Source organism: Trichechus manatus, unplaced genomic scaffold (genome assembly GCF_000243295.1).
Source record: "Trichechus manatus latirostris isolate Lorelei unplaced genomic scaffold, TriManLat1.0 scaffold00077, whole genome shotgun sequence".
Lineage (NCBI taxonomy): Eukaryota > Metazoa > Chordata > Mammalia > Sirenia > Trichechidae > Trichechus > Trichechus manatus.
Genome location: NW_004444013.1, coordinates 9,171,129 through 9,188,741, shown reverse-complemented (window position 1 = coordinate 9,188,741; position 17,613 = coordinate 9,171,129). Strand labels below are relative to the sequence as shown.

Here is a 17,613-nt window from a genome sequence, read left to right as displayed (position 1 = left end):
ACAATGGTTAAAAGTTCGGCTGCCAACCAAAAGGTTGATGGTTCGAATCCACCAGCTGCTCCTTGGAAACCCTATGGAGCAGGTCTTCTCTGTCATACAGGGTCGCTATGAGTTGGAATCGACTCAGTGGCAACAGGTTTTGTGGTAGTTCTATTTTTAGTTTTTTAAGGAACTGCCACACTGTTTTCCACAAGGCCCTACCAGTTTACGTTCCCACCAGCGATGGTTAAGGGTTCCAGTTTCCCCACATCCTTGTCAACATTTGTTTTTTTTTTTTGTTTTTTTTTAATCTTAGCCATCCTAACCAAAAAAAAAAAAACAAATAATCCTGTTGCCGTCTAGTTGATTCTGACTCATAGTGACCCTGTGGGACAGAGTAGAACTGCCCCATAGGGTTTCCAAGGAATGGTTGGTGGATTCGAACTGCCGACCTTTTGGTTAGCAGCTGATCTCTTAACCATCGTTGCCACCAGGGCTCCTTAGCCATCCTAGTGGGAGTGAATGGTATCTCATTGTGGTTTTGATTTGCATCTCTCTGATGGCTAGTGACGCTGAGCATCTTTTCATGTGTTTGGTGGCCATTTGAATGTCCTCTTTGGTGAAATGTCTATTCGACTCCTTTGCCAATTTTGTGATTGGTTATTTGTCTTTTTGTTGTAAAGTTGTCGAAGTTTTATATACATTTTGGTTATTAGCTTCTTGTTGGATATGTGGTTTCCAAAGATACTCTCCTAGTCAATAGCTTGTCTTTTCACTTTTTTGGTAGATTCTTTTGATGAACAAAAGTTTTAAATTTTTATGAGGTTCCATTCATTTATCTTGTTGTTTGCTGTTTGTGCTTTTATTGTTGTTATTAGATAATCCATTGATAAAAGCTAGGCCTGACAGCATTGCCCCTGCCTTTTCTTCTAAGAATTTTATGGTTTTAGTTTGCATATTCAGGTCCTCAATCCGTTTTGAATTTGTTTTTGTGTATGATGGTGAGGCACGGATCCTGTTTCATTTTTCTGCATGTGGAAATTCAGTTTTCCCAGCAACACTTATTGAAGAGACTATTCTTTCCCCATTGAATGGACTTAGCACCCTTGTAAAAAATTAGTTGACCATAGATGTGTGGGTTTATTTCTGAACTCTCAATTCTATTCCATTGGTCTATGTGTCCGTTGTTATACCAGTACCAGGCTGTTTTGATTCCTGTAGCTGTGTAGTATGTTTTGAAATTGGGAAGTATGGGTCCTCCTTCTTTGTTCCTCTCTTTCAGTATTGCTTTAGCTATTAGGGGCCTCTTGCCATTCCATATGAAGTTGAATTAGTTTTTCCATTTCTGTAAAGAAGGCTGTTGGAATTTTGATCGAGACTGCACTGAATCTATAGATTGCTTTGGGTAGTATTGACATTTAACAATATTAGTCTTCCAATCCGTGAACATGGAATATATTTCAACATATTTAAATCTTCTTTAATCTCTTTCAGCAGTGTTTTATAGTTTTCATTGTATAAGTCCTTCATGTCCCTGGTTAAATTTATTCCTAGGTATTTTATTCTCTTAGATGCTATTGTAAATGGAATTGTTCCCGTAATTTCCCTTTCAGATTTCTCATTGCTAGTGTATAGGAACCCAACTGATTTTTTGTCTGTTGACCTTGTACCCTGCAACTTTCCTAAATTCCTCTGTTAGCTCTAGAAGTTTTCTTGTGGACTCTCTGAGATTTTCTATGTATAGGATCATATCATCCGTGAGTAGAGATAATTTTCCTTTTTTTTCCCAATCTGAATACCTTTTATTTCTTTCCTTGTCTTCTTGCTCTGGCTAGGACTTCTAATACAATATTGAATAGAAGTCGTGAGAGCAGGCACCCTTGTCTTGTTCCTGGTTTCAAAGGGAAAGCTCTCAGTCTTTCTCCATTGAGTATAATGTTGACTGTTGGCTTTTCGTATGTGCCCTGAATCACATTGAGGAATTTCCCTTCTATTCCAGTCTTCTTTAGGATTTTCATGAAGAAGGAGTGTTGGGGCCATTGGGGTTGGTGCCTCCTCAGAGCGCCCAAGTCCTGGCCCGCTGCTTTGCCATCTGCCACCGCTGCAGCTGCCCACCACCACCCCTCGGCCTGGCCAGTGCCCAGAGCAGTGGCGGGCCCAGGCCGTGAGCGTGGGAGGTGACAGGCTGGCGCCTGGGGCCCAGCCGCGGGGAGGCCTAAGCTGGCAGGTGCCTGGCCCGCACAGCCTGGCTGTTCATGAAGCATGTCAGCCACCAGCATGGATCCCCAGAGAACGAAAGGACGAGATAACAAAGTACAAAATGGTTTGTTGCATCAGAAGGATACTGTTCACGACAATGACTTTGACCCCTGCCTTTCTGGACTGTCAAGTCAGGCCTCACATTGAACATGAGTTGTGAGTGAAATGAAGATGGTGGGTTCAGTTTTCTCTCTGGAGGAAAAAATACCCTATGGGGGCCGGGGCACAAACAAAAGAGTAACAGCTACCCCTCAGTGACCGACCCCTATCTGTCCAGTTACTACCCGCCATCCATCAGGTTTCCTTACTCCCTCAATGAAACCCCGTCGTCGACCGGAGGGGACCCTCCCATTCCATACCTTTCTGCCTATGGACAGCTTGGCAAGAGAGACCACCGCTTCATGCACGATGCTGTTTTTGGGCAGCCTGGGGGCCTGGGGAACAACATCTATTAGCATAGGTTCAGTTCTTCCCTGAAAAACCGTGTCTTCTCAGCGTGGGGGACAATTGGGTCTCAAGGGCAGCAGACTCAGAGCTCAGCGTATGGAAACAGCTATACCTACCCACCTAGCTCCCTGGGCGACACGATTATGGATGGACAGACAAGTTTCCACAGCGACACGCTAAACAAGGCCCCCGGGATGAATAGCCTAGAGCAGGGCATGGTGGGTATGAAGCTTGGGGATGTGGCTGTGTCCACAGTCAAGACTATGGGGTCTGTCGTGAGCAGTGCTGTGATGACTGGCGTTTTCTCTGGCAACAGGGGAGCAAACGTAAACATGCCGGTTTCAAAACCCACCTCCTCGGCTGCCATCGCCAGCAATCAGGCAAAGCCACAGCCCAAGATGAAGGCCAAGAGCAGACCTTTGATGGGTGGTGTGATGCCACCCCCACCCTTCAAGCATAACATGGACATTGGCACCTGGGACAACAAGGGGCCTGTGACCAAGGCCCCAGCTCCCCAGCAGACCCCGTCCCCCTAGTCGGCCCCACAGCCACAGCAGATCGTCCAGCCTTTTCCAGCGTAGCTGCTGCCTCTGGCCCAGCCTCAGTACCAGAACACTCAGCGGCTACCCCAGACCCGCTGGGTAACCAACCCCGCAGAACAGGAATGCAGCATTTGGGCAGGGCACAGCGGCTGGCAGTGACAGTAACTCTCCCGGAAATGCCCAGCCCAACATGGCCCCAAGTGTAGAATCACACCCCGTTCTTGAGAAATTGAAAGCTGCCCACAGCTACAACACTAAAGAGTTTGACTGGAACATCAAGAGCAGATGTGTGTTCATCATCAAGAGTTACTCAGAGGATGACATCCCCTGCTCCATCAAGTACTCCATTTGGTGCAGCATGGAGCACGGCAACAAGCGCCTAGATGGCGCCTTCCGCTCCCTGGGCAGCAAGGGGCCCGTCTTCCTGCTCTTCAGTGTCAACAGGAGCGGGCACTTCTGTGGTGTGGCCGAAATGAAGTCGCTGGTGGAGTACAGCACCAGCACAGGGGTCTGGTCACAGGACAAGTCGAAGGGGAAGTTTGATGTCAAGTGGATTTTTGTCAAGGACGTGCCCAACAACCAGCCCTGGCACATCCTGCTGGAGAACAATGACAATAAGTCTGTCACAAACTCCCGCAACACCCAGGAGGTGCCCTTGGAGAAAGCAAAGCAAGTGCTGAAGATCATCGCTTCCTACAAGCACACCACCTCCATCTTTGACGACGTTTTCCATTGTGAGAAGCGCTAGGAGGAGGAGGAGGTGGTGCGCAAGGAATGGCAGAATCGAAACAATAAGAATAAGCCGGTTTCGTGTATGTTCTAACATTTGACTTTGAAAAACAAAGTTTAAAAAATGTATGCCTGGTGCTGTCTCCTGGCACCAGCTCCACTGTGTCCTCTTGCACAGGGATTGAGTTATTGCATCTCAGTTCTTTGTAGCTGATTTTGCCCAGATGGATCTGCACTTGTTTGTATTTTTTCTGTGTATTATAATACTGTAGAGCTCACTAATAAAGATATTTTTTTTTGTCAGCTTATCAGAAAAAAAAAGTGTTGGATTTTATCAAATACTTTTTCTGCATCTAGAGATGATCATATGGTTCTTTTCCTTTGTTCTATTGATGTGGTATTACATTGATAGATTTTTCTGATGTTGAACCATCCCTGAATTCCTGGAATAAATCCCACTTGGTCATGGTGTATGACTCTTTTAATACGCTGTTGGATTCTGTTTACTCATATTTTGTTAAGGATTTTTGCATCTATATTCATAAGAGATATTGGCCTGTAGTTTTCTTTTCTTGTGATGTCTTTTGTTTGTTGTATATCAGGGTTGTGTTTGCTTCATAGAATAAATTAGGGAGTATTCCGTCTTTCTCTATCTTTTGGAAGAGTTTAAACAGTATTGGTGTCAATTCTTCTCTAAACGTGGGGTAGAACTCTCCAGTGAAGCCATCTTGTTCAGGACTTTTTTTTTTGTTGTGAGGTTTTTGATCACTGATTTTGTCTCTTATTATGCATCTGTTGAGAACTCTGTATTTCCTGTTGAGTCAGTTTGGGTAAGTTGTGTGTTATTAAAAACTTGTCCATTTCATCTGGGTTATCCAGTTTGTTGCTGTACAGTTGTTCATAGTATCCTGTCATAATTTTCTTTATTTCTGTTGGGTCAGCTGTAATGTACTCTGAATTTTATTTTGGGTATTTGTGTCTGTTCTTAGTCAGTCTAGCTAAAGATCAGTTTTATTGATCTTTTCAAAGAACCAGCTTTTGCTTTTATTGATTCTCTATTGTTTTTCTGTTTTCTACTTTCTTTATTTCTGCTCTAATCTTTGTTACAATTTCGTTTCTTCTGGTAGGTTTAGGTTTAGTTTGCTCTTCTCTTTTAGTTCCTGGAGTTTTTGAGTTAGGCTGTTGATTTGAGATCCTTCTTCTTTCCTTATGTGGGCATTTATTGCTTTAAGTTTCCCCCTGAGTACTGCCTTTGTGGCATGCCATTAGGTTTTGGTATGTTGTGCTTTCATTTTCATTTGACTCTAGGAAATTTGCTATTTCTTTTTTGGTTTCTTCCTTGACCCATTGGTACTTTAATAGTGTGTTGTTTAATTTCCATATGTTTGTGTGTTCTCTAGGTTTTTTTTCTGTTATTGATTTCTAGCATCACTCCATCGTGGCCAGAGAAAATACTTTGCATGATTTCAATCTTTTTAAATTTATCATGACTTGCTTTGTGACCTAACACATGATCTATCCTGGAGAATGATCCACATGCACTGGAGTAGAATGTATATTGTACTGTTTTTGGGTGGAGTGTTCTATGTGTGTCTGTTAAGTGTAGTTGGTTTATAGTATCATTCAAGTCCTTTGTTTCCTTGTTGATCTTTCTAGATGTTTTGTCCAATATTGAAAGTGGTGTATTGAAGTCTCCAACTATTATTGTCATACTATCTACTTCTTCCTTCAGTTCTATCAGTGTTTGCTATTTAGGTGCTCCGATACTGGGTGCATATATATTTATGATTTTTAAATTTTCTTGATTAATTGACCCTTTTATCACTATATAATGTCCATCTTTATCTCTTCTAACAGATTTTGTCTTAAAGTCTACTTTGTCTGAAATTAAGATTGCCGCCCCAGCTCTCTTTGGTTATTGTTCACATAGAATATTTTTTTCCATCCTCTCACTTTCAACCTATTTGTGTCCTTGGGTTTAAGGCGTGTCTCTTGTAAATAGCATATAGTTGGATCATGCTTTTTTTAAATTCATTCTGCCACTCTCTGCCTTTTGATTGGGCATTTAGTCCATTTACATTCCTTGCAATTACTGATAAGAAGTGACTTACTTCTGCCATTATGTTATTTGTTTTTTGTGTCTTAAGCATTTTTTGTTTTTGTCCTTTACTACTATTTGCTTTTGTATTTTTTTTGGTTTATTATAGTGAGCCTTTTGGAGCCCTGGTGGTGCAGTGGTTAAGATCTTGGCTGCTAACCAAAAGGAAGGCAGTTGGAATCCACCAGCCGCTCCTTGGAAACCCTGTGGGGTAGTTGTACTCTGTCCTGTAGTGTTGCTATGAGTGGGAATCTACTTGATGGCAACGGGCTTGATTTTAATGGGTTTAGGGAGCCTTTCTGGTTCCTTCTCCTTTCCTTTTGAGTATGTTTTTTTATGTATTTTCTTAGTGGCTACCATGAACATTGCATTAACAGCTTGTATTTAAAACTTTCCAGGTTAAGATGGTACCAACACAGTAACATATAAAAAATTCTGTATCTATATCATTCCTCTCCCCCCTTTGTTGTTGTTATCATTAATTATGTCTTATTCTTGTTTTTTATATATTTGTTATTTAAAAACATGAAGGACAAAACATTTAGCATTATTAAGCATGAATACTTTATTACTAGCCCTTGTCCACGCATTTCCCTTTATTAAAGATCTTTCTTTTTATGTATAGCTTTGAATTACTTTCTAGTGTCTTTTTCCTTCCATCTGCAGAACTCCCATTGGTATTTTTTGTAGGGCTAGTCTGATGGATATGAATTTTCTCAGCTTGTTTGTCTGGGAATGTTTTAATTTCACTCTCATTCTTGAAGGATAGTTTTGCTGGGTATACTGTAATTTTACACAAAAAACAGATGCCTTTTATGTTTGTTTGCCAACTGCACCCTCCCCCCACAAGATATTTTCATAGGTGTGCTATGCTAATTTTTTTACAACAATATGTTAAAAAAAAAAAAAAAGGGCATACCAGCGCTTATGAAAATACCTTGCCAGGGGAGGCCGCAGTTGGCAAACAAACATAGAAGGTGCACATTATTTGCGTAAAAATACGGTAATATTCTTGGTTGACAGTTTTTTTTCTTTCAGCACTTTAAATGTATCATTCCATTGCCTTTTGGCCTTCAACATTTCTGAGGAGAAATTGTTACTTAATCTTACTGGAGATCCTTTGTATGTGACTGTTTGCTTCTCTCTCACTGCTTTCAAGACTCTTTTATTTTTACTTCTTGAGAGCCTGACTATGGTGTGTCTTGGTGTAGATCTCTTTGAATTTATCCTGCTTGGGGTTCTTTGAGCTCTTGGATTTTTAAATTCATGTCCTTAGATTGGGGAAATTTTCTGTTATTATTTCTTCAACTATTCTTTCTGTTCCTTTCTCTCTGTCATCTCCTTCTGGAATTCCATGATGTGTATATTAGGTAGGTTTCTTGTTATCCCATAATTCCATTAAACTGCTCAGCCTTCTTGAGTCTCCATTTTTGTTGCTCTTCAGCATCTGTAATTGTAACTCTCTTATCCTCTAATTTGCTGATTCTTTGTTCTGCCTGATGCAACCTGTTGGTAAGTCCTTCTATCATGTTTCTCATTGTAGTTATTATCCTTTTCAGTTGCAACATCTCTTTTTTTAGATCCTCATTTTTTGTTCTTGCATTATTTTTCTTATTTCTTTTAGCTCTTCGTCTGTTTTCTCCTCAGTTCTTTATGTTTAATGTTTTTGTAGTCTATTTTTCCATTTTCTCATTATTTGATCATTCCTAGATGTGCTTTCACTCCCTTTGTCATGTTCATTTGGATGGACCATTGTTTCTCTCTTCTTTGTGTGTCTTATGATTTTTTTGTTGGAGCACTGGAATTTTTGAGTGTTAACTTTCTCAGTTTCCCCCAATATTTGGGGTTTTTGCATGCAGTACTTTCTACAGAAAACTCCTAGGTAGGCAGAGCGTTCAGCTTTTGCTTACCGTTTCTTCTCTCTTTCTGTGATCACCCCTTCTCCCTCCCTGGTTTAATCAGGATTTGAAAGTTCCAGGTCTCAGTTTTCAACTTTCAGTCTCTCCCAAATACACCAGAAAACACACTGTGGTCAGTCTGTCCAACAGCTGGCACCACCACTCAGGTGAGCTATAGTGTACTAATCAATCTGTCCACCAATGGGGTGCAGTCTTCTCTCTGGTTATTACTCCCTTCCCTTCTCTGTTTCTGCAACCACGTTTTTAGTTGGAAAACCCGCACCCAGCGAGCCCCCTTCAGGGCTGAGTGTTACCCTTCGGTTTTGCCCTAGGCTTCCTTCCCTGTTCTTGTGGGGGCTGCTTATATCTGAGCTGGCATTCAGGGGAAGCACAGGCAGACCTTCCTCCATTTCAAGCGGAGGAGGGGCTGGCACTCCCTAGGAGGACTTCCAAGAGATCTGTCTTGTTGGCTTCAGAGCCACAGTGGCCCTGTGGTAGTTGGGGGAGCAGTCTCCACTTAGGTGACCCGCATCCTGACTCTTCCGTAGTGAACCTTCTGTAGGAGTTTGTATCAGTCCAGCAGTCGACAATTACTAGTTGGGGGAGGTGTTGTCACGCTCTGAACAGATCCCCAGGAAGGTCTGCCTTGTATCAGAGCCCACCCCGTAGTATGTTGGCTGTTGGTGCAGCCTCCACTCAAGATGCCTGCTTCCAGCACACAGTAGTCTCAGCAGTCCTCAGTGCCGACAGGAAGAAGGAGCAGACAGACTCAAACTCATCCCCAGAGGTCTTGCCTGTTGGTTTCAGAGGCCTGAGCCATGGGTTGCACCGGGAGGTAGGCAGAGTGCTGACTCTGGGAGCAGACTCTGCCGTGGGTGCCTTCTGTAGTAGTTTGCAACAGCCTGGCAACCAGCAATTACCAGGTGTGGGGGGGCGGTGTCACGCTCTGGTCAGAGCCCTATGGAGATCTGCCTCATTGCTGTCGGAGAACCCCCCCGCCACCCCACCGCCGTGGTAGATTGTTGGCTTTGAGTGCAGCCTCCTCTCAAGACTCCTGCTTCCTAGCACACAGCAGCCTCAGTCAGCAGTCCTCAGTGCCAGCTGGAAGTGGGGGCAGACTAACCCCAGTTGACCCCCAGGGAAGTTTGTCCTGTTGGTTCGGAGACCAGAGCTAAGGGGTGTGCAGGGAGGTAGGTAGAGCGCTGACTGTGGGAGCAGACTCCACTGCAGGACCCTTGTGTAGCAGTTCACAGCAAGCTTGCAGGTGGCAGTGTCTGGGTCGAGGAGGTGCTGGCACATTCCAAACGGACCCCTCGGGAGGTCTGCCTTGTTGCTGTCAGAGTCCCCCCTGAAGTATGTTGGCTATGAGTATAACCTTCACTCAAGATGCCTGCTTCCTAGCACATGGCAGCCTCAGTCAGCAGTCCTCAGCACCGACTGGAAGGGGGAGCAAACAGACCTGAACTGACTCCCTAGGAGATCTTTCCTATTGGTTTCGGAGGCCTGAGCTGTGGGATGTGCAGGGGGGCAGGTAAAATGTCGACTGTGAGAGTAGACTCCACTGCATGGGCCTTCTGTTGCAATTCGCAGTAGCCGACAGTGTCTGGGTGGAAGAGGTGCTGGCACACTCCAAACGAACCCCCGAGGTCTGCTTTGTTGATTTTAGAGCAGAAGCTTGCAGTCCTGTGTCTTTGTACAGACAGGGGCTGTGGTGGTTAGGGAAGCAGGTTCCGTTTCTGGGGCCACTTCCCAGGTTCACAGTAGCCAGCAGCCAGCAGCCAGCGTGGCTGGGGGAAGGGGCAGGAGTGGTAGGAGAAGGGATTTTCCTATCATATGCAACTCATTGATTCGCTGATTCTTGCTTGTTTGCAGTTCCTCACTGCTTTCCTCTGCTCCCCAATTCAGAGTCCCTGAAAGCTGGGTACCGTTTCCTTGATGTATTTTTTGTTGTATTTATGGGAGAGGGTCGGAATGATGGTCTGTTTATGCCACCGTCCTCCCAGAATTTCTCTACCTGTGCTCTTCCTTGCTTGCTCACCCTCTTTGACCTGCCTGGCGGTCTCCCAAGCCAGAAACCTGGAACGCGTTCTCCCTTTCCTGTAGTATCGGGCAGTCCTCAGGTCCAGTGGTGGCTTTCTTTTTTCTGTTCGTTCTTCTCTCCTCCAGTGCTGTGTTCATTTCTGTCACGGGTTCTCAGGTCGGCTCTTGCAGAAGTCTCTCCCCATTCTCCCTGCCACCCGCCCACCCCCTCCAGTCTGTCATCTACACCCGTGCTCATAGCTCACTTTCTAAAACCGCAGATTTGATCGTTCAGTGAGGCCTCATCACGGTAGAGTCCCGTTTGCAATGGCTGTGTGCAGTTTCCGAGCTGTGGAAGGCAGTGGCAGGGCGAGGCTTGAGGTGGTGCAGGGAGAGTGTGAAAACGCCGTCCAGGGATGCAGATGGAGCAGTAGCTGCCCCGGCAGCTCCTGTAGCACTTCCCTTCTGTTGGACAGGGCAGAGAGCATCGTTAATCTACAAACGCTAAGTGGGCCATTCAACCGCCAATAAAAATCTTTGGCTTGGAGAATTAATAAAATGAGAATAAAAACGTTTCCAGAGTCAGCTTTAGAAACATTCAGCTCTTTGTCAGATTTCCTTTAAAAATACACGGAAGAAAATGGTCAAAAATACCTATATGATCTTTAGAGTTGCTTACCAAAGAACTTGTTTTATTTCAAGGGTTATAGGGTATTTAAATTTTGATGAAAACTTTCGTTGTCTTCCCGGAGTTGTTCCTGCCCTTCAAAATGCACCTAAAATTAAATCAGAAAAATTTCTTCCATAAAGAGTGCCTTTCTGGAAAAACTGGGTTTAGGCTAACGAGATCCATTTTATTGTACCCTCATTATTCCGATGACTTAGACTGCATTGGAGATTCATCTTGGAGGGGAAGAAGCAAACAGACCAGCCAGAAACTAATCCCTGTCCTTCTGGGTTAAGGATCACATGTCATGTCTTCCCTAACTTTAATCAACAGCATATGTTGGTGGTGGCTTCCTGACAGATGGAGGGAGGCGACGCGGAGGGTTAGTGACCTCAGCCCAGAGCCTGCGGAAAGCTGCTATTACTCAGTCAGATTAGCTGCTGTGAAAAGTGCCTGCTGTATGTGGCCATGGCGCTGGGGCATTAGCTGTGTTTCCTCTCGGGACCCAGAGGGCTAATGCCGGGCTGCGTGGGGTCTCTGGGATTCAGAAGCCTTTCTTTGTTTCTCCAAGCCATGTTCTTCTGCCTGATGAGAAGAAAGAGGTGTGGGGCATCCTCTCAGGCTGTTCTCATCTCCTTTACAAGGTATGCAGGCCTTGATAAAAGCTCTGGGTATGTTGTTTCCCAGCAGTCGGCCATTCTATAGCCATATTTTTCCCGCCCAGGGATTTGACTGTATTTAACAAGGCTTGTAGCAGTGTCTCTTCTCTCCAGAAATGGAATATGAGGTTTTCCCTTACAGTGGGAAGTGCAAAGGGCTTGAAAAGCCCAGTGATCCCAACAGCCACCATTTGCTAGGATTCAGCTGGGAGACAGGTCCCTTTTGGCGGCTGAAGCGCTCTTTTTCAGTTACTCCCCAGCCCTGATTTGTTGTGATCCGCAGATCCTCTCGTGACTGCTTGCTGGCTGTGAGGGTCTGTGAGGAAATGAGGATGGTTGCCCGGCCTCTTGGCTTCTGATGTGCCCTGTGGTGGACACATTTGGATGATTTCTGAGCCCCCTGGCCTGGAGATAGGACAGCGAACCTCTGACCTGAACTGCTGAAGAGGCCACACTGTCCCCAGCAGGCTGCTGTCTATGCCTCTTACTTCGTGAGTTGTCCTGAGTTGCAGAGCCTTCTGGCTTACAGAACACCATCACATGTCTTCTCATCTGGTCCTCATTACAGGCTTGACTTTGTTTTACACGTGAGAAGATTGAATTTAGAGAGGGTAAGTGAATTGTTCTGTAGCAGACAGCTAGAAGTCTATGGTGTTGCTGTTTGTTACATGTTGTTTGGGCAGAAGGAGGATGTTAGGCTTGCAGCTGAGAATGAGAACAACCATGTCTGGAGCCCAGCATCCCGGTCTGACAGCCCCTGGGGACCTGGTCTGATCTTTGTATATGATAAAATTTTATCGTCTTTGCTGACCCATCTGCAAATACGTCAGATGTTTTTCTTGTTTCATTTATGCTTGTATTCTGAACAACTGGAAACCTTTAGTAGCTGGGAGAGTCGGGATGGTGGACTGGACTGTCCTTTATTTGGCCTGTTTATCCTTGCTGGGTACGACAGTGTGAGGAGCAGTGTAGTTATTATCACTCCAGCGATCCAAGAGGGGTTAGTGTTTGGTTTCTGAAAATTTGTTTATTGTGTGTATTTCATTTACCTTAATGAAGCTTAGATTTTTCTTCCTGTAAATGGAAATCTTAGGTTGAAGAAAGAAGTTTCTGGCTATAATTAGCCGTGAGGGTTGAGTGCTGATAAAACTTCTCCTGTGAATGAATTTGGCAAAACTAGAAGGCTCATCAGCTCTGTTGCCAGGAACACACCTGGCCGACACCTCATCAGTGTTGCATCTGCCGAGCGGAGCTTGGGAGGCAGAAAGGCAGCCTGTTACAGTCCTCAGCCCTCTCTGTTAGGGTTCCTAAAAAGGAGGGCTCCTCAGGAGGCAGAGAACCAGTGTGTCACACCAGCGGACTCTAGTCGGCTGCACAGCATCTTTGAAAGAGGGAACAATAGGTGCCTCCTACTGGGGGGCATGGTGTTCTAGAAAGAGCTTGAGATTTTTTATTATTGTGGTAAAAATATACTTAACAAAACATACATCATCTCAATAGTTTCTACATGTACAATTCAGTGACATTGATTACATCCTTCAAGTTGAACACCCATTCTCTCTATCCTTTTCCAAATCATTCCACCACCATTAACGTACACTTAATGCCTCCTAAGCCTAAACTCCCCTCTTCCCCTCCCTCCCACCCCGGTAACCACTAATAATCTTTAGTTTCTATATAGTTACTTATTTCATGTAAGTGAAATCATACAGTATTTGTCCTTTTCCAGCGGACTTTTTTTGAAGAGCTTGGAATTTAAAGTCAAAACCCCTCACACCTCCTTGCCCTGAGACCCAGCTCAGGTTTTCTTTGTAGCGCTGAGCCTCCGTTTAAATTGTCCTATCTGTCTGTGCAGGGGTCTTGAGAAGCTCTGGTGGCAGTGGTTCTGGGGCACAGCACCAATTCGGGTGGAGATTGTCGCGTTCTAACCGTGGCCTAGATCTCCTAACCCTCTCCCCTCTGGCCGGAAGTGGTTCAGCAGCAGCTACATATACCGATGATTTACAAGCTTAGACACATTGTTTTCTCCAATGGAGATCATCTTTTCTCTGGACTAAGTAACCAGATTTGATATTCCCCTCCTTCTTCCTGTGGGGGCAGTCTGTGTTAGACTACTGCCTTTTACAGACCCTAATTTTGCGTGTTTGACTAAAGATACAGGTTTTTGAGGATTGTTTCTTGTTCAGTAAAGAAGTCACATTTTACTAAGCCATTGAATCTTTAGAAAATGGTCATATTATTTCACAGCATGATGGGAAGTAGCCTCCATTGATTCACTGAAGGTCTTCCCCACCTTAAAATGCTCAGGATTATTTGCTGGTTGTGGAAACATTTGGTGAGGTAAATGAGGGGACCAGAGTTTTGCCAGGGCATGTTGCCTGACTTCTCTGACCTCTGTACCATTGTCTGTACATGGCAAGGTCAGACTGAGGTCCTTGCCAACACTAAATCTAGCCTGTTGTGTTTCCCTCGCTTTATTTAAATCCATCAAGATTTCTTTCTGGAACTCCTTTTGGTCTCACCTGGCAGATTGATGTAGGAAATGCCATAGGATTGGACCCCAGACACCTTTGGCTGAGAAAGGTGTTTGTAATTTGTGGTTAAGCCACCAAGGGAGAATGGTTAAGTAATTTGACTGCCTGCAGATTGCTTTTAAAAGGTGGCTGATATACAGCGAAACCTTTGAGAGCTGGAACTCGATGGGACTGCCCTGTTTTTAGGGGTCTCGCAGGTTTTCCACCTTTGGCAGCAGGGTGCAGTCACCACTTTTCTTTCACTCTGTTTAGTGGAGAAGATCTGTATTGAGTTTTCCTTCCCTGACAGGTTTATGCCTTACACAGGTTCTGGCTTTTGCAGGTGTTACTGGGTATTTACCACCAAAAAAAAAGGCAGTTGACTACATTGTGTTTGAGTTCATGACTATATTGAGAACGAGTGGCGAGGCTGAGAACACTGTGCCCTGATCACAGGCATCCATGTTGTCAGCTGAAGGGCCCGTGGCAGGAACCAGGCTTTGAGTGGACCTCTTATGGAACAGCGGGGTTTGTTTCTGAGCCCTCACCCACTAGGCTCCTGTTCTGCATTCCCAGGAGATGAGCAAGGTCATGTGATAGGGGCTTTGGAGTCGGGCAGACCTGGTTTTGGATTCCGGCTCCACCTCTTGCTGGGGTTGTTAGGAGAGTTAAAAGAAATAATGGATGTGAAGTGCAGGTCCAGCGCTGGGCACGTGAGAGGGCTGTCCTGGGGGGCTGTTATTAGTGGTGGGGTAGCAAGGATTAGAAAAAATAATGTGCACCATTTGGCACATCATGGGCACTCATCACGTGAATTGTTGATACAGTTTATGAGCTTACAGATGTGCTTATTGTGAGATTCCAAGGTATATAAAGGGCTGTTTCACTCCCCAGGCAGCTTTTCTTTACCTGTGTAACATATTCACCTGTGGCTGTGGATGGGCAGAGACCTGTTACAGCTTCTTTTTCTTTCCATAGAAATGGGATTATGCTGTACATGCTGTCCTGTAACTGGCTTTTGTCCCCGACCCATCACAAGCAGTCACATGGGCTCCCTCTAGGATGTGAGCTGGCCTTGCCCTCGGTGTGGGGCCAGATGGCGAGGCCTGGAAACCCGCATGGCTCAGGCCCAGGCCCCGTGTGCGGGAGGCACGGTGTGAACAGCCCAGGCAGGGATGGACCACGGCTGTGAGGGTTTTCCTTTCTTTTGCAGATAGTGGAGGAGAGTGAGGAGCGGCTCACAGAGGAGCAGATTGAGGCACTCCTCCACACCGTCACCAGCATTCTGCCCGCCGAGCCAGAGACGGAGCAGCAGAAACGTGCCAACGATGCAGCAGTGGACGAAGAGTACCCAGAGTAGAAGAGTAGAGCCGGCCCGGCATCACAGAGTGGCGGCCATTTCCCAGACCTTCAGAGTGTTGTTTGCTTGGTTTTGTCCTCTCTCCTGACAGGCCTGATTTCATGGTTAGTTGAGTAGATCACAAAAATTCACTTTTCCCAAAAATAAGCTAAAAAGGAAGACTTGTGCCTCAGGGAGAAGAAGCCTGGTGAAGACAGGCTGAGTTTGCCAGGGCAGAGAGCGAGAGAGGGGAGGACAGAGTCAAGGATGACGATGACTGTGGACCCCTCTGGTAAAAAGATTTCTTCCATGGCCTTTGCTGCACTGTGGGGAGGTCCTGTACACAGCTGGTAAAATACTTGTGTTTCCTTTGATGAGCTGTGTCCTAATTAGTTTCATCTGATTCCCTAGGACCTTCCAAGTCCTAAGTAGAGGCTCAGAGCACTGCTGGTATTAGAGCTGGATTATGAGAATCCAGTTAATGGCTAAAAACTCCCAAGAGCAGCAGATAGTTGCCCTAGGTTAAAACGAGCTACTGAGCTTGGCTCCGCTTAGAGGAATCTCTTCCTAGAAAGCAGCAGAGATAAGAACAGATGGGCCTGGCCAATGCTTCGTAAGATCTGCCCCCTTTCCTCTGCTGGCACAGGCCTTGCTGACGGTGCGGCTTGCTGTGTAGTCTAAGATGTTAGGGCACCAGCTCGTGCCAGTTAAAAAGAGACACTTCACACTGAATTACAGTGGCACCCGCAATACTTGGTGCAGTGCCTTTCTGACAGCCCTCCATGTCCGCGAGACAGGAGCCCTGGGAGGGAACGCCTGTTGAGGCCAGGTGAGGTTCATTTGCACAGTGGGCATGCCCTCTGCACATTCAACTAAGGGCACACTTCTGGAGCCTTTCATGGACACAATATGTAAGAACTAGAGGTTGGTTAAGAAGCATTTTAATTTGCTGACAGTTGTAGGGTTGCATCATTGTTTAAATTTAAAATACTGGGATGATTACCATGTGAAGAGCTTGTTAATATTTAGGCGTTGGAAAGTTTAGTATCTCCAGGCATGTGGTTGCTTTTGGTCCCAGGAAGATTGCTAAAAATCTGATTTCCCTTGTTTGCTCTGTTCCCTGTTTGGGGAAGAAATTGCCCATAGGTGTTCATTTTCTAAGTTGACATTCATTTTGTTGTAATATTACATATTTTCAATGCTACTGCTAATTGAATTACTTCCTGTTGCAACTCCGAGGTTATTTCAAGTCCATCCCCCACCCCTCATAAGCTACTGCAGCTATGTCAGTCTCAACCTTCTCATCCGAGGATCAGCACAAGTCTGCTTACGGCTACACTGAAATTTACTGGAGATTTAATTTTAAATCTTTCTGGAGTGTTGGGCATTTGACTTATTGATGTGTCTGTCGAGGAATACACGTACCTATGTCGATGTTGTCAGATTTTAACCTAAAGTGTGTCCGGTGCTTTTTCTGAACGGATTTGGGGCTTAATGTAGTTAATAAATTATTTCCAGGTGGCTACCAACTTGTGACGTTTTATAAATCTTTGAAGAGTCTGTTTTACCATGGATAGAGAGAAATAAAGTGAAATCTAACTTAAAGGCTGAACTATCTGATTTTGTTGTTGTTTAAAGGTTGAATCTATTTAGATCTAAATTCTGTATCAAGAAAATTTTCAGTTTCTATAATTGAGACCTGGATTTAGCCTCAGTTTCTGGTTGAGCTAAGCAGGCTCTGGAAGAGTTAACCTTTGCAAGAAACATGTATTCTGTGTACATTCTTGTCCCATCAATAATAGATATTTCAGAAATAAAAAGTCAAAATTTCCTTGAGAAACGACGACAGTCACATCTGGGGAGGAGAGCTGGGGAGTCTGGGAGACTTCTGCTTTTCATTTCATGTCCTGTGTTGCTTCAGTTTTGGACCCTGTGAACGTTTCAGTCTTCAAAAACAGAGGAAAATTATTTACATTTGCATGTCGTCTTTGGCTTCTGTAAATAGTTACTGTGTAGTCAGCAGTTAAATTCCATCCCAAACACACAGGCTGAGGCCCAGGCCAGTCACCGTGGGCTCTTCCCTTCTGGAGGGCATCACTGTGGAGAGCTGCCAGGGCTCGGAGGAGGGTGGGAAAGGCAGAGTGTGTGAGAACCCATGCCAGCGTCTTGCCCCTGTGATGGCAGCTGGGTATTTTATGTTTTGATCCACCAGCTTTCCTTTGTTATTCCAGACTTTTGTAGGTTCTCAGTTCACCAGCCAAGGTAAAGGGGAGACTTGCGTTTGGGCCTTTTTTTTTTTTTTTTTTTTTTTTTTTTAGGGAAACCTCTAGTTTTAACACAAATTTTTTAGTTACCTGTCAGGAAGATACTAAGCTCTTACAAAATTAAGTTGACCCCCAGTTAGGCGTTTATCCAAACCTTTTGCTTCTTTTGCTTAGACGTAGCGGTATGAACCTCAGAGGGC

At 44.9% G+C, this 17,613-nt stretch overlaps 1 protein-coding gene across 5 annotated transcripts in view; it reads left to right on the top strand.

Moving 5' to 3' along the window:
• Positions 1–17,072, top strand: part of CRCP (CGRP receptor component) — a 47,714-nt gene extending 30,642 nt beyond the window's left edge. For 3 of the 5 annotated variants that reach the window (XM_023735313.1, XM_023735316.1, XM_023735317.1), the window contains one exon: positions 15,024–17,071. In XM_023735313.1, coding sequence (XP_023591081.1) covers positions 15,024–15,170 — 147 coding nt within the window. In that variant the 3' untranslated portion in view covers positions 15,171–17,071. Of the gene's footprint in view, positions 1–3,001; positions 3,146–15,023 lie in introns of those variants that run through there. The other 2 variants (XM_023735315.1, XM_023735314.1) reach the window with 2 other exon arrangements.
• Positions 17,073–17,613: the final 541 nt, after the last annotated feature.